We start from the raw sequence: 17,367 nt of genomic DNA, 5'->3' as shown, positions 1-17,367 counted from the left end.
CATTTAACCCATAGACTGTAAAAATAATGGACATAGCTACCTTGACCACACCCATTAGTTTGTGGACTCGAGTTTGGCATTTAGGTAGTTGCCATTTTAGTTTTTTGGAGCAAGAAGTGACCATATTTGGGCGAGAGCTTTGTGTTTTTGGAGGAGGAAGGGGTGGATCTGACTGACTTTTTTGCATTCTGCTGTGGCTTCATTTTTCAGCAGAAGTTGCCACTTTGTTGCATCCAAAGTTAAACATTTTTTAACTTGTCGACCAAAGTGCAGAATTGTCACTTAGCACCTTGTTACACTTCTTTCATGTGTAGTATAGTGTAAATATGTGACACTTCCATTGCAAAGAATTAAAGAAATTTGCTGGCTTTTGGAAAAATTAGAGATTTTGCTGCAGCTGTCACTGTTTTTCATGTATTTCTCCATGCTTGTAGACATTTTTCTCTTTCTTTCTTCTTTCTTTCACTTTTTTCTTTTGGCAGCGAGTGGGAAGTGTGAGAAAACTCCTTTTTTTTCCTTCACAAATGCCCTCTCTCAAAGTATTAAGTCCTTTATGAAATAGTTGAATCATTTTAACCTTGTGCAACTGGCTCCACTGAGTGTGGACAGCTGGGCTGGGCTCTCTCTGCACACCCCCCCCTTATCTTTGGGTCACACAGTGACATAAGGGCAGAATCGTTTAGCGATGACATCTGTGTGCTGTGTCAAGATTACCGCAAACAATAAAGGATCAAGATCACAAAAAGAAAGCTATCAGGTCAAAGCAGTGACCTTTACGGGGCAACCTTTTCAAGCTGCTCTTTCAAAAACGCAACCGAAGCTTTGGAAAATCCAACTGTGCACAATTGCGACTGGTTATCTGATAGAAAACCTCAGAGCTGCCCTCTCTGCACCCCAACAATGCTACTGTATATCCCGTTTCAGGGGCTCTTGATGTTGGATCGCAGCGTACCTGATACAGGGTGCTTGATAGCGAGGCCGGCTCTTCCTTTGTGGTTACATAAGACGTCTGGCTGTGGCAAACGAATGCCAGATCAGTACAGTCAGACGAGGGCCGCTGTAATTCAGACTGAGATGCTCACATGTGCACCTGCAGACACACGCTTGCAATAAGATTCCCGGCTTCTTACGCAACACCGTAAGAGATCTTGAAAGATCAAGAACAAGAAGAGAGATATTGCTTTTCCGTCTTTCTCTCTGCCACCTTTCCTTCTTTCTCCCTTGCTCATTACCCTTGTCATTTCGGTTTTAAGGGCATGTCGCACTGATGTGTTATTGGATAGCAGAGGCACAGATGGTTACAAAGGATAAGAGGAACAATACGGCAATTTGTCATCCATGAAAGCAATTCATTGAACCCCGGGGATCTCAATTGAGTGTGAAGATATGGAGGGTGCAGGGTGTCCTAATGCTGCAATTAATGTCAACCTCAATAAAATAGTGAAATATATTAGTGCCAGATGTTCTTATTTTTAAAAAGTGCAAAAATATCACAAAATCCTTAATTTTCTTAGAGGCACAAATTTTTTTGGTATTTCTAACACATGCTGTTGAGATAATCTGCACACTAATAAAAGACAATCCCAAAAGCACAGCCTCCTCAGCAGAGGTAATTAGGCTGATTACCAGCAAAGCTATTGTTTGTCCACTTGGTGCCATTACAAACCACAAACATCCAAGAGCACACCAACTGGCAGGGACGCTCGGTAGCTCAGTGCCAGAGACTGGCACAGGCTGCCGGCTCTTAAAGGTCAGAGGTAGCCTTAAGGCCAGAGGCTCAAGGTCGGCCACAACACACAAAGTAGGACAATCGGCAATTACCAAGATGACCACACACACGCACACACATGCACACGTGCGCGCACACACACACACACACACACACACACACACACACACACACACACACACTGCACAGTGTCAAGTTACAGCTCTGTGATCTTTGTGGGTCAACGTGTAGCCACAGGATGAACATGTGAGTGCCAGAGAAACAAATTAAGAGTAAAGAGGAAGCTGTACTTTTGGCATAAAAGAACGAGGTCGAAGAAGGAAATCTCAGATTAAAATCAAGTCAAGGGGAAACTGGGGAGGCCTGCCTTTACTCAGACTCGTGTCCTTGCTCCATATGCATACCGCAAAATGAAGCACGATGTGTAACATCCCTCTCAAAAAAGTAAATCTGGTAAGACTAGGGCTGGGTGATAAAACGATATTGATGATATTTTTAATATAATTTTCCTCGATAGAGATATAAAAAAAGTGTTGTATTGATATGAAATAATGTGACTAACGGTTAAAACTTTCATACATATCATACATAAACATGTCTGTAAACATTATTTCTGGCTTAGTCACGTTAGATACACTATCATTGCTACTTTTCAACGTCATCAAATCCGTCTCTTGTGATTGTTTTGTTTATAAAACAGCAGAAATTATAAACTGTGGGTGTAAAACTTGTGCAGAAAGTACCAACCACAGTTGTGATTTTTTTTGTCTATTTATTCTGTTGACATAGTCACTTAAACAGTCCCAAAATGTTTTAAATTGTCTGTACAGAGTTTGGGACGCTGCTGTCCAAAATTGTTATTTTTTCTTCTGTTTATTATTTTATTTATTTACATTTTTTTTGATAAGAATTGTTTTGAATCTACCTCAGATTTGTGAAATCTTCTGCTGTTTGGCTAATGACAATAAATAACAAGAGTAAGGGGGAAACAAAATCAGACGTTAAACTTTAAATAAATAATGATTTGACGTTTTTGGTAGATAATTATCTATCAGCCAATATAAAAATTTTATATTAAGCCCCATCGCCCAGCCCTCAGTGAGCCATTGTGAATTTAGGGTTCATCTACTTCTGGTCACTCTAGCCACGCATCTGTGTTCATAACAACTCATTGTGAAGTGAAAACAATAATGCTGAAATTACAGTCTGCCAACAAGTATGAGAGCTCAACATTTCGGCCAAGCAGCTGCGTTGTCTGTTCAAACATCCAAACCAGGAGTAATTGCTGCCCTCAAATGACACATGTGAGGTTTTAGTTTTGATATGGAAGTCAGTTTGCTTCTCTTTCTGGTGGTTTAACTCACAAGGACACTGTTGCTAGGTGACAGACCCCAAAAAAAGCTGAATGATAGTTTTTACATTTACACAAATGAGCAGACTTGTACTGATGAATAAAAATACATAACTTTAATAGGCTTTAAAAAAAACATTACCAGCTTATGTCACACCTCATTATTGTGAAGCTACAGTATCAAAACAATGACAACATCCAACTACATCAATTGATTTCACCGATAATTACAATAACAAAGAGCAAAAACCACGACTGATAAATGATACTCACAATTAGGGCTGCACAAAAGTAATCAAAACAATACTGAAACTGCAACATAGCCAAGTGCAATATCCAAATCACAAGAGCTGCAACCTCTGATACGAGTAAAAGTTGTCATAACGTACTTTTATAAATGAAGCATTATGTTGCTGCAGACATGCCTCGGCCTACATATCATATAGTTAGGGTGCGTGTCTGTTTGGTACAGACCCCGAGCGAGAATCACGTCATCATCCTTTTTATATATATTTTTTCAGTGAAAAGGAAAAGCAAAAATTAACATTCCCTCTAAAATCATGACTCATATCACAATCTCAATATCTGTCAGAAATAATTGCTCTCTTTTTTGCAGATCGTGCAGCACTACCCACAATTAATAGAGTGAAAAGGCTGCAAGATTCACAGGACAGTTGCATAAGCTGGGTTGTTGTGGAACAAAAGTAAAGATGAAATCAATTTAAATGAACTTATTATTAGCCGTTTGTCTGTTATTTTAATACTTTGAAACTTGGAGTGACCTCACTTTCCTTGTGCTGCTTTCAGATCCCTTTCTCAAGTATTTAAACCTTTGAACCCTGAGACAATAGGTATGATTTCTTTAAGAAACATTGGGGAAAACCAATGAGCAACTTGGTAATAAAATAGATAAGTAAATTTTGAAAATATATAATAATAATAATAATAATAATAATTAATTAATTAATTAATTCATAACAATTATTATTATTATTATTTTTTTTTTAAGTGTAATTAGGATTTTTAAGCAAATTTTCTCGGTCCTTTGTCTTCTTTTTAAACATTCTTTTTCACTTTTACGTTATTTTATTTATTTATTTAAAATAATTTTCAGGTCAATTTCTTGTACTTTTGCATAATTTCTTGCTATTTTCTTTGTCATTTCTTCGTTTGCTGCTCATTGCCTTCTTCCCACATTTTGAAAGAAATCAAACCCATTTGCTGAGGATTCAAAGTATTATAGGAACGATGTGACTGATTTAGTGGCATCTAAGCTCATAAGCTAACAAAAACGCATGGATTCTTAGTTTTAGGTGTTTATGAAAACATATTTAAGAATACTGTATGCCATTTCTGCAAATAGATGCCCCTAAATCCTACATACTGGACTCAACATTGTGCTAAATTTCTCCATTTACTAAGTGGATTTTATTTTCTGCTTTAATCTTTCCAGTTGAACTCAAACAGATATTAGATGCAAACTGGGGGGAACATTTTTTCATTGAGTTCAATCAACTTGAATTTTGTGTCTATCAGAGAACATAAACATTTGGTCGACATGAATATGTATCATCCATACCAGATGGGCATTTTTGCATAATTCTAACAGAAAACAGACTGACCAGTGTCACACTAGTTTGAGTACTTTTGTAAATGTATCAACCCAGCATCTTTTTCCATTGTAATGATAATACATCCATACATAGTGTAATGATTTTCTCTATCAAAATGACACGGATCTCTCAATAATGGAGTATTTTTCTGCCTTTAATCTGTCATCTGCCTTTAATAGATGAAAGGCAGAAAACAACATGTTTTGAAGCCTTGGTAAGTAGTGCCCTTTGGGGGATCTTTTCAGAAGGCAGCAGCAGCTTGCTGTGCAAGGATCCATTTAGTACAGTGTCAAGTTAACTTCACGCCCGTGTTCACACCTAATGACATCAGTAATTGCAAAATGGTGCTAAACAGCGTGCTATTTTCAGGCATTTCAGTCCATTTTGCTCCCATCAGACATGAAAAAGAGGGAGATGTTGTCTGTGTGAGACACAAAAGCAACCATTAGTGTTTCCAAGTAGCTTCAAGTCTTCCGCGGTCACGGCATGAAACGAACTTTCCACAGGGTTGTGAAAATACACCACATTTTGTTTTTTGAAGGTAAAAGATTGTATGTACTACAATAAAAAAAAACCAAAACAAAGAATAGCCACAAATCCTAGCAGCCACGTGAGACAACAAAGCTTATTACACAGAAAACAAAATGTTTGGCTGGATGAGAAATAGACATGCAAAGTAGTATGCAGAGTGCCGAAATTTAATATCCTTCAGAGATATCAGTAGGCATAACAGATATGCTTGATTTTTGAGTGTGCTGATATAATTTAGTGTGCTGATGGTGCAGTGAGTAAGCTCAAACAGCAAAACAAACCATACTGAAGCATTGTAAAACATTTTGTTTTCTCTCTGTTGAGTGTGATGTGAGTCATGTTTCAGAGTCACAGCTTGACTGACATTCGTTGGCGTATATCATAAAACTAACAGTGGCTACAAAACAGCTTTGTACATCGATCTTTTGTAATCGCAAACTGTTATGAAAACCTCTGGTCTGCGCTGTTAGCTTCATCTGTTCTTAGACTCCGCTGTTCTTTGACCTGTAGATCCACAGCCCTTTTTACACAGAAAAGGTTGACATGGGAATGCAGCCAATTTCGTCTAAACTGGGTAGGAAAAATGATAAATGCAGAACGATTCATTGTCAAAGTGTTTGAGATAGAGAGAGAGAGTGAGACTTGAAGACCCACACACATAACAACACAAAGTAGCTCCTCTACTCCATGGCGTTTTTTTGTCTTTTTTCTTTCTTTTCTTTTTTTAAACTGATTGATGATTATTGTTCATGTGTCAATTGTTGCGGTTGTATTTTGGTGCTTTGGCAACTTTGCTCTTGGAGCTTACATGCCAGTAAAGCACATTGAACTGAATATAGTTTTGAGAGAGAGAATAAGGCTGTTGTTCCAAACATGACTCAGCTTTTCACCGTTGTGTATAAGGTAGGGTTGTGTCACACTGCTTCCTGCTTAGGGACTGTGATCAAACATTTCTAGCATTTCATTTTCTGGGGAGACAATCTCGTGGATTAGCCTTACAAGACAAACATGTTGTTATGACTGGGGTGTGACACGGAAAACACCCTCAGAGATTTACTCCCGCCGGTTCCTGAAAACCCAAGACATTTAGGAGACCTTTGTAAACATCCTTCAATCGTGAGCTTCAAATCTGTCTCCTTTGTGCCATCTCGTCTCTCTGTCCTGATTTGCCACCTGTTGCTCTTCCCACTCAAAACACAGTTTCTTATTCCTTTCACATTTCATATTCTTTGTAATTTTTTTTTGCTCTCATTCAGATCAGTTTGTCTTAAAAAGATCTTAAAAGGATGCTCAACTTTGACATGCATGTTGCTTGTTGTGAGAATCAACTCATGACTCATGAGCTATCATCTTTTGTCACAACTGACCAATTTATGGCTGTTTTTCTGGCCAGGAGCCCAATAAAGCAGCACGTCGATGGCCCTGCGGCTGGCCTGTACATCCTGCTTGGGTAAGAGGAATTAGGCGGTCACAGAGGACACATGGGAACATTGTACTCCTGATTCTATTTTACAGAACAGAGCACACAACTAAAATGTGCTCATATAACAATTTCACCCAAAATGGAAAAATGTTACGCTTGCGTAATCTGCAACATAATTAGTTGACAAGGTTATTGTAAAAGCCTGTTGCATCTTCCCTTCCTTTTCATTAGCCCCTTGTGGACTGCACAGTGACTCAATAAGACACCAAAGGACACAGCATGGTGCAAGCAGTTCACATCTGCTACATTATGCCCTTATCATATACATCTGTATTGTATAATAGTGTTTTTTAGTCAAATTGCATAATGAACTCATTGCAATTCCTAGATGTCTCCCGGTCCTTACAGCAGAAGCCTCGCTGTGCTCCTAGAGGGGTTAGTCTGGGGCAATAAGTGTGTTTACTTGAGTGCTGAAAGCCCTTCAGGAGAACTAACAGCAGGGCCACTCCACCGTCTAGTCTCCTTCAGGGGTGAGCCGCCACGCCCTTCCCTCTCAACGAGAATAGGAGCAGCATCGAGAGGTGGAACTCACACAAACATGCACAGACCAACCTACAATAGCCCGCGTTGTTAAAGAGGCTCGAGGGTAGGTCAGAGATCAGGGGACTTAGGGAGAGTTCCTCAGAGGCAGAAGTAGAAGTGGAGTCAGAGAAAATGAGGAAAGCGAAGATTATCCACTTTCCGGGGTCAGACAGTCTATTTGTGTTGACATATTAACCTAGCTCTGCAAATAGGTAGGACTACCTCCCCTGCCTGACCTAAAATAAACTGTTCTGTGATTCTTGTGGGCCACTGTTGCCGTTTTAGGTTCAGGTCTCGTTCCTGGCTCTGTCTCAGTGTGTGGAGGTTAAATCTTCACAGCTAAGGAGAACTGTGGCTATTTGTCGTTCCTTTCCCTCTGTTGTCCAGCCGTGAAGCTATTCAAACACTCTGCCTCGTAAAAAAGCCCTGTGCATGGACAAAGTGTGCCCTTTTTCATGTTCTCCCCCAGATTTTTAACTAGGCTATTACAGCGATAGACTTGTTGGAGAGAACATTTTAGTCAGTCATCACGAAAGGACACGGAAACTGGGTCATTTAATGCTATCCAACTCGTATTTTTTGATGCATGTTACTCACTCTCAGGTCAGCAGTAAGTTTTCTCCTAATAAACAAGAATTACCGCCTCGCAGTTGTATGCCTCTACGAGCCAATCCAGTTGCAGTTACACATATCCTTCCACCGGCAACACAGAAGATCTATACAGTCAGTACAGTTTCAAGGTGGACACCCAAGATTAGTGTCACCAATTCAGTATCTGACCAAATGTCTCCCCTTCTGTTCCTGAGTTGAATAATGGCCAGAAAAGTGTTTTTGCAGAACATTATGATGTCACAGTGAAGCCGACCTTTGAACCAGTTCATTCTTGAGTCAAAGTGGACATAGTATGTGCCAAGTTTTAGGAAATTCTCCCAAGGCTTTCTTGACATATGACATTCAAAACGTGAAAAAGACAGGGTCACAGTGACCTTGATCTTTCATCTATAACCACCAAATTCTAATCTCAGGTCATCCTTGAATCGTTGGGGTTGAGTTGGTGTTTGTGCCAAATTTGTAAAAATTCCTCGAGGCATTATTAAGATATGATGCTCACCAGAATGTGACAGTCAAGGTCAAAGGGACCTTGTCCTTAGACCTTCAACCAACTTTGAGGAAATTCCCTCAAGGTGGTCTTGGGATATCGCATTCATGAGCATGAGACAGATGTGACAGACACACAACCCTACATACAAATGGATGGACAACCCGACAGAGGCACGGGCATTGTTCACTTCTCTTCGGCGCACTGTTGCCTGGAATTAGCCAACAAATCTTCACACTGCGATTCCTGCACAACATGTAATGCTTGTTTTGTATCCGACAACAGCAAATTAGATTTTGTTTGGAGTACACCACCTTTCTCATTCAGTCGTTTGTTCTCCAGGGGGAGCTGGTTTTTGCTGAATCAGGCTAACTACAGTGCCGCCTCTAAGGTGCAGGCAATTTGAATCTCCTTTCACTAACAGACCTGTGTAGAGGGTGACGGAAACTCTACACTGAGCACTTGATGCGAGGAGCTTTGTACTCCACAAAGGCTGAAAATGCGCCAATTCATGGCATACTGTAATCAAGTAGACTTGTACTTGGACCGTGCTGAATGCTGCCTTTTGTTTTAAAGGACTTGATCTTTACAAAGTAACTGAGAGGCAAAATGGTACATTTTTGTTTGTCCACTGGCTGCCATTCTCTCTCTTTGGAATCAGAAGGAACCACCTGTCTCAGGGTTGTTTGGTCTTTAAATAAATGTACAAATGAATACATGACAACTAAATAATCGCTCTGAGGAGATGACTATGAAATGCCACCATCGACACTTTGTGTGATGTATTCACTGCTTTTACAATTACAGTCCACCCAAAATTGTATTGAGAAGCGTGCTTACAGTCAAGCCAAACAAATGCCCCTTTAACCCTTTGAAACCTGGATTAACCTCACCTTTGTTTTGCTGCAGACACCTTACACAAGCTATTTAACCCTTTGAAACCTTGGCAAATTGGTTTGATTATTTGAAAAAAAAAACATGGGGAAAAGAGACCAACTTGGCAAGAAATGTCCCACAAATTTCAAGAAATCAGTAAATGTGACAAGAAAATTTTAAAGGAGGGTGGGGAGGGGCAGGGGTTTAGGAAAATTCCTTGTAACATTTTATACTAATCTCTTGAGGATTAAAGACTGTTTTTATTCAGTTCATCTATGAACATAAAAAACAAAACAAACAGAAAGTGGCTCTTTATCCCTTACTCCTCCATATGGAGGACTGTATTACAGAAGAACAGGAATTAAAAAAACAAAAACAAACAATGGCCCTGACCTTGTCTATGTGTCTCCATGGAGACGAGGCCTCACCATAAAGCATCCCCCACTGTGTGCTGCTGACAGGCCAGCCCTGCCGAAGACATGCTTAACAAGTTTGAGGGCTAAGTAAGACACATCCCGCAGGGTGTAAACACTCATTCCTACGGGATATGAGATATTCAGATTAACAGTTCATGAATACACTTACTAACTCAATTGCTGCACTGACTTAATCACCAACAGCGAGACCTTAAGACCAAATTGTTTTGGGATAAGGAAACTAGGATTTATGTAAATGTACCAAGGGAAAAAATGCTTTATGGAATTAAGTGCAGTGTATTATTTTATCAGTTAATATATCTAATGTAAGCTGCTATGTGTATCTATAGACTCCAATGTCACAACAGTCTTTTCTAAGTACAGTGAAATCAGTAGTGATATAAACTGTCCCCTCTGGTGTCTCTTTCACGAGGTAAAGCGACCATCTTTATCCCTCGGGGGGATAAACATAGATTTCCTGTTAGCCTCTTAAGGACGGATGACATCACCTCTCAGGGTCTTTTACTTAAATGCAGGACAGGAGACACTGTCCCGACTAAGGTTGCTCAGGTCTGTTAAGAACAACTTCATTCATCTTATTAATTTTAACTGACGGACAAAAAGTGACATTTTTCTAACTCCTAGAGCTTTGTGATATTTATATTTTGTGAGTAAAATCTTAATTGAGTGCAGTCAGTTCTGAAGAGCCATGGCGCAAGAATAGAGTAGCAGTCTAGGAAGAGGTGTAAACCGACATTTGGTACATAATCGTAATGACCAAGAGTGATAACTCAGCAGTTTTGAAATAAGTCAGCTAAGTCTGGTTTTAAAGGATCATAATGGTGGGTTTGAATATTTAAGGGAAACAGCTTACATTTATTTCAGATATATACAAAAAAAAGTGAAGGCACAGTGAAATTAAATCAGTTATTGTGCTAAGTCTTAAAGTTTGCATTCACTGCCTCTGTAGCAGCTGCTCCTCTTATCCATCGATCTAATTAAGAAGTTTGCTTGAAATTTTATTTGAGAAACTGCTAATAAAACAATTTGTATTGGAGTAAAATTTGACATCGGGCAAAAAACACTAGCATTGAACCCTTATTCAAAATCTTTTCAAAGCAGTTTTTTGTCTCCATGGTGGTTCTTTTGTCATTTTCAGTGTCCATAGTGTCTCAGACAACACTGGTTGAGCTGGTTTCTTAATTTCCTCAACCTGTGTCATTAAAAAGCCACATTTCCCACATGAAGGCCTTCTTACATGAAACCTTTTTAAACTCTAGATAAAACTTTTCTTCTTTTGAGCTCAACTAACTCCTACAGCAGTTTCCAAAATAAAACTCCCGAAAATCATGCTTTGCTCTTGTAGCTTGTTTATAGTTTGGGATAAAAACCACTTTTATATGTCATAACATTACGACTTCAACTGAACAAAAATAGCTCACTCTGAGGCATTTAATATCTCATTCTTAAATCCATCTCACCACACCTCTGACCTGTGCACTACTCACTCAAGGACAAGAATAACCCATTGAGTGCAACAGGTGGTCTGTGAAAGGCAGCGGCTCGATCACTGGAGGTTGTCATTGAGGGAAGAGTACGCTAAAGCTAAAGAGAGAGCAGGTGGCAGAAGGCTTAACCTGAGCTAAAACCCATCCAATGAGCTCATCTCCGCAGGCTTAGTCAGCTTCAAGTTTTCTGCCAGGAGAGCCAGATCTGGGTACTCCTCCCCAGTCAGCCCAGTCAGCCACCAGCGCCCTGCTAATCTGTCTGAGCGCTACATGTAGGCCATATGGCTAGCACTTGTCTGTGTGCTCTCGCAAACAAAAGAATCCCTACAAAGTATTGTGTATTTGCGGATAGAAGTTACTTGTGTGTAAATATTTGCGTGTGACTCATGTGATGGTTTAGGCACAAGGTACAGTGACAGGTAAACAGATTCAGCCATCGCATGGTCAGTAATCTCATAACATTCCTGTGTTGTTGTGATCTACTTCACTATATCCCCTCCATTGATGTCAGGGCCGCGCAGGTAAGCTCTTGCAAAGACAGATAGGTAAACAGCAGCTTCCCAGAATCCCACTGCCTCAATAACAAGTGTGTATATTGTAAGCTCTGCTAATCCTTCGCAGTGAACGTGCCTTAGTGGACCTGATATAACCTCATAGAGAGCGTACTGCATCTGTCAGTTTGTAATTCTCTCCGCAGACATAATACAGAGTGAAATGAGCTATTCAGGTACAAAATCAACAGACAAAGTTGACACAAAAACATGTGTATTCTAGCTGAGGTTCGGTTGAGCTGGAGACAATAACAAAGCCTTGTTGTGGTGGCTGTGTCAGCATCGTATCTACCTGCCTGCCGCTGTGCTCTAATCCCCTGTGTCCAAGCCTATTTTAATGATGTCATGCCAGACACAAGTGCTGATGTTGTCCTTAAGACTTGGTGTAATTGAATTACTTCTGAAAAGACAGACAACAAGTCGGGTCTGAGCAGCACGGATTATCTGTTTCTGGAAGTGTTCTCTAGTAAAATCCCTCAGCAGCAGCATCAACTACTACACTGTACAATCAAAGTAGATTTGACTTAAATCAATCTTTAAAACTGACTGCCTTAACAAAGGAAGGTTAATATACCATACATAAAATGTATTTACTGAATTTTGTGAAGTTGTTGCAACAAAAAAATGAAAAAGGTGAAATTACCTTGTTTTTTCTAAGTTAGTCTGACTTAACTTAAGAAAAAGAGGATTTTGCCAATGTTGTAGCTAAGAGATCTACATGTTCTGTTTTCTTAACATTTAAAAAAAAATACAAATATGACTAATTGTAACCAGCAGAATACAGATACATGGCACCGTAAACTTGTAAGATTGATTTAATTAAACTTGTCACTTTTAAGTTGCAAATAACTACATTTTTAGTAAACTTAAATAGCATACACATAACATAAATTAAGATAAACAGATATATGCTTTAATTTTTCAAGGCAGTTGATGTCCTAGATTATTTCAAGTGAAATCAACTAATGAGATTTTACAGTGTAATCACAAACATGCATGAAGTAATGTTTCCCTCCAGCACTGTTACACCTCTGAGCCACGACAGTATGTCAGCTGTTGCTATGCTGTTACTTTTCTAGCTTCGTCTGCCCACCACCAGTTTACCCGCTGCCGTCTTAATCAGCCGGCACTGTGCAAGAAGACACCTCAGCAGGTTCTCAGCCACGGTGCTCATTATCATTTGCACTCCCTTCATTATTATCACACACTCGCGCCGTTGGTACGGCTAAATGGTCTCCATGAGGGACGGCTTCAAAAGCGAGGACTGCTGGTAAACATGGTCCTGGTGGAGCTCTGGTGTCTTTTTCATATGGTCACATGGTAACAGCCTCATTACATACTGCGCACAATGGTGGTGCTCAGGATCCTCAAAGGGGAAACATCCCTGTTGTGTGATAGCAATCTAAGTCAGTGTTTTTTTTCTATTGCTACACACACAAATCCAAAATCTTGGTTACTTTACAATGATATCTGGCTAGCCTTCTGCTGCTCTATCACAAATCTGCGGTCCATCATAGGTATAGATTTTAGAGCGGACACTTCCTTAAATTGATGCAGAAAAGGCACACATTGGTGCATAAAAATTAGGGCTGCCCCTTGAAAGTCGGAGATTAGATTAGATTAGTCGAACACCCTCAGTCGACTGAGATTGCTTCAAGTCGAGCAGTCGTTTTTTTCCTTGCAGTGTACCTCTGGGGACATTTTGGTTCCCAGATTTTGCTGCGGAGTGAGTGCTCTTGTCTTTCATGCTAGTCTTTGTAGCACAGACATGCAGGCAGAGGCACAGAGGGAGAGAGAGAGCACACCATTAGGTGAAGAAATGGTAATTTTACAGCTCGCAGCAAGTTCATATGCTGAGGTCTCTGGCTTTTGTTTGATATCTAATGTCGGCAAAAATGTTGTTGCGCATTTACTGTATGATGTGAAGACTGTTGTCACACCACACAGGAGCCCCATTCAGACTTTTAAACTTTGTATGGTAGACAGATATTGTCAAATACTTGTATTGAACCACTAAATCTAATTTGACCGGCATAACCCTGAGTCAGGGACAGTCCTAATAAAAATGAACCAGAATGCAGGATACTAAGTGTTCAATGCTCAAAATTTCCCAGGGGAGGACCCTCAAACCTGTTTCATGAGTGTCACTTTTAATGTTAAAGCGAAACTCCCTTGGTGGCCATCATAGCCAATCTACAGTCTGCTCAGTCAAAGATTTCCCTGTCCTCATAATGGCTCCATTCAAAGCAGTTTACTGGCACAGTAAGTTAAAAACAATCTCAAATTGAGTAGAGGGGAATACAAATAACACTTTAGGTAGCGAAAGAGTCACACATAATGTTGTTAGTATTACCTAATAGTAACAAAAAAGATATTTGAAATATACAGTACTGTTTGTCTGTTGTAATATTTTCAATATATATTATTTTCTTTTTATTTTTTTTTTTAATTTGTGCTTTTTTTTTTACTGATAGGACAGCCAGAGAGTGACAGGAGTTCAGCAAAGTGCCGCACGTTGGAATCGAACCCGAGCCGCTGCCAGGGGCGCACACAGTCTACCAGGTAAGCCAGAGGTCGTTCATATCAGTTATTTTCATGAACATTTGTTTGGTCTGGAGAATGTCAGATAGCGAAAAACTACACATTACAAATTTTGCAAAAGGCTTGCCAGTCACTGTCTGTTATCAGGTTCGTCAGTGAAAGTAAAAGCCAGCCCCAGATTCACTCTCATTTCCCATTTTGCCTTGTTATATGTGCATTTTTTTATGCTGTTTCTCTTGGACGCCTGCTGCTTACATTCTAGCACCTGGTCGCTACCTTTTTAAAAAGCCCTGACCTCACCTGAGCACTGCGGGTACACGCCCACAAATGTCCTGAGCACAGAAAATAAGTATAAAAAGAGAAAATACAGGCAGAGGGCAGAGTCTCTGCAGAAAAACACACTGCCACACACTTCTAATGGGCCATAAGTGATTATTGAGAGGGATTACCTCTAAGTGAGTCTATACATTGTGTTTTAGGAAAATCCTTAATAGAAACAGGGATAAAGTACACGAATAACCCTTCAATCAGCTTACGTTGTGCACCATATGGGTGGAATTGCAGCTGGCAATGTAATGGTGACCGCAGTAAATAGCAGTTAGCGGTAGCTCTATTTAACCCATTCAGAGCCTAAAAATAATACTGTAATGAAATGCACTCACAAATCAGAAGCTTTTTTTTGATCAGGATACTTTATCGTGTGGTTTTATTTTTTATTTGTTTGGCAATAACTGATCTTAACAGACTTTTTCCATTAATAATTAATGTATCAATGCATAAATTGATCTTTAAATACAAATTACATATATATCTTTTTAACCTGGGAGATGAATAATCCATGAACATAATCAACAAGCTGCATTTAAAGCTGAGAAAAGTCAATCATCTTGAAAAGTTATGTCTGTTGGAATTGACAGGGGATCTGAACGGGTTAAAACAAAATACAACGCCTGAATCTGCGATGGAGCTGTTGCTGGTCGCGTTGCATTGTTGTTTATGTCATAATCTTTTTTTTTTTAACTGTCCGTCGTTAGTCTGACAGTGTTGTGAAAGAGCAGTATTAAATTGATGCAGTACTCTTTCAATTCCAATTAACTGAAACTGACAGAAAATGCCTGCACTATTGTGCGATGAATCCATAACACTGATAATTACTACTTGCTGCTCGAGCTGTAACTCTTTGTGATCATTCAGATGCACTGAGAGACTGAACCACATCAGTGCGGATGTTTCATGCAAGAAGCCCTACGCAGCTCTGCGGTTTTTGATGTCCAATTAAATCTTGGGCGTTCACTATGGCGAAGCTTTCAGCCGTCTGCTTATGACAGAATTTGAGGATTTCTATCAGCTGGTAGAAAGGTCACTGTCTCTGCGAGAACTCTGAGTCATCCAGCATTCAGTTACAAATGAAACGTGACATTTGAGCTTTACAAATGAGTTGGTTTTTAAAAAGCGCTGTTGGCTTTACTGTAGCCCCTGTAGATACCTTATCTGTGCAGGAAGAGGCTTCGGAAATAGAGACAACATACGAGCACACACACACACACTGACCCCATCAATCACTCACTCACATGTATGCATACTGTATGTGCACAGAGGTAAACAGGACACACAGCTGCCGTCTCACCTGGTCGTCCACTCTGTGGGCCACGATCGTCGCCGCCTCATCCTGCTCAGCATCGCTGACGGGTCGGATCCTCAAGGCAACCTGCGGCACACACAGTAAATTTGGTTGACCTTGAGTTTAATCGACACAGATATTCAATTTACTGAAATTATAGGTTGGAGAATTAATTGAACTGTGCCTGGATGGGGAGGAACGGCACTGATGGCACAAGAGTACTCTCTACAATAAATGAGTTTTTGGTTTTTTTTTACAACAGTTATTTTTCTGAAGACTATATCAATTAAGTTGTAAAAACAGTTGTAAGTGAATATGTACATGTGTTGAGGTTTTTTAAAAAAAATATTTTTCTAAGCCGAAAGAAAGTATACTACAGAAAACGTATTTGTCAGTTCAGCAAACGTGTGAATTCTTCTGTTTCTTACAAGTCATTAAAGCACGTGAATAATCTCCTCTGTGGTGCTGAAAGAGCTTTGTAAAGTTTTAGGGAATAACCGTTGAAGATGACATCAAGAAAAGCTCTATTTGAATGGGACTAGTATTACCTGGGGACCTCTAGTAATGTATAATAATTAATTTGTCAGGTAAAAATGCCAGCGCAAACTATCAACCATATTTGGCAAAACACAGAGGTCATGTGATACTATAAGTTGGCTTATAAATCAGCATCTTGGTAATTTAGGTTCGTATTTAGGTTTTCTGTTTAATATTTCGGACTACTTTCTGCCTCTTCCTTGGTTACGGATGCTGCGTTGACAGTTATTAATGAAAGGTTTAACTGCATTTTGGGTGCTAGCTCATCTCGCTAAAACTCATGACGACTGTAAGCAGTGAAAGCAACATTAAATCAATCAGAAGAGCGAAATCTCGAAAATGATGAGATGGATAGCAAGTGCAGGGTTCCAATACATTTTCATGGACAAAATTTCCAAACTTTTCCATGACTTTTCCAGAACCCATAATATTTTAGGCATTAAATAATCAAAGATGTGCTTTTTGCATGAATTTCCAGAACAGAAATCTGAAGTAAAATAACCTAAATATGTATTTTGGACAACTTCTTTCTACTAGTCTGAAAGAAGGCATTATGAAAGCAAAATAGCCCCACCTTAGGTATCTCCCCTTTGACAAAAAGTAGCTCAAATTCCTGAAAGTGTTATACAAAAATTGCATGACGAAGCAATTTTTGTATAACACTCCCCCCATTCAACCGGATTTTCATGTTTTTTCTCTAGATTCCTGTCCCCCGGGACATATTAAGTTAGGTGAACTGGTAACTCAAACTTGTCATAACAACTTGCATCGATGTAAATATGGTGTTCCCCACCTTCTCACAAGTGTATGCTGCTATAAGCTGCAAGCCACTGCCACATTCAGTGTCATGAATAGGAACAGAAGACAGATGGATTAATGGATTGCACATTTCACTTTTGATCACTTTGCAGCCTGATTAATGTCAATTTCTTCTTCAAAAATTAAATAAATTACAGTGATGACATTTTCTAAATAATCAGGAACAATTA

At 39.5% G+C, this 17,367-nt stretch overlaps 1 protein-coding gene and 1 long non-coding RNA gene across 2 annotated transcripts in view; one reads left to right on the top strand and one right to left on the bottom strand.

Annotated features, from left to right (window-relative positions):
* Window positions 1–17,367, top strand: part of LOC148186298 (uncharacterized) — a 163,064-nt gene that overhangs the window by 61,833 nt on the left and 83,864 nt on the right. Inside the window, exon 2 of the long non-coding RNA XR_015774959.1 lies at window positions 14,154–14,241. This is a non-coding gene — a long non-coding RNA (uncharacterized LOC148186298). The remainder of the gene's footprint in view (window positions 1–14,153; window positions 14,242–17,367) is intronic.
* kif19 (kinesin family member 19) overlaps window positions 1–17,367 on the bottom strand; it is a 46,512-nt gene that overhangs the window by 26,028 nt on the left and 3,117 nt on the right. Inside the window, exon 2 of the mRNA XM_042508271.2 lies at window positions 15,848–15,928. Within this exon, the coding sequence (XP_042364205.1) occupies window positions 15,848–15,928 (81 nt within the window). The remainder of the gene's footprint in view (window positions 1–15,847; window positions 15,929–17,367) is intronic.

This window comes from Plectropomus leopardus, chromosome 19, assembly GCF_026936395.1.
Source record: "Plectropomus leopardus strain MGB_pleo_1.0 chromosome 19, ASM2693639v1, whole genome shotgun sequence".
Classification (NCBI taxonomy): Eukaryota; Metazoa; Chordata; class Actinopteri; order Perciformes; family Serranidae; genus Plectropomus; species Plectropomus leopardus.
Note: the sequence above shows the minus strand (reverse complement) of the source record. Positions and strands in the feature narration are given on the sequence as shown.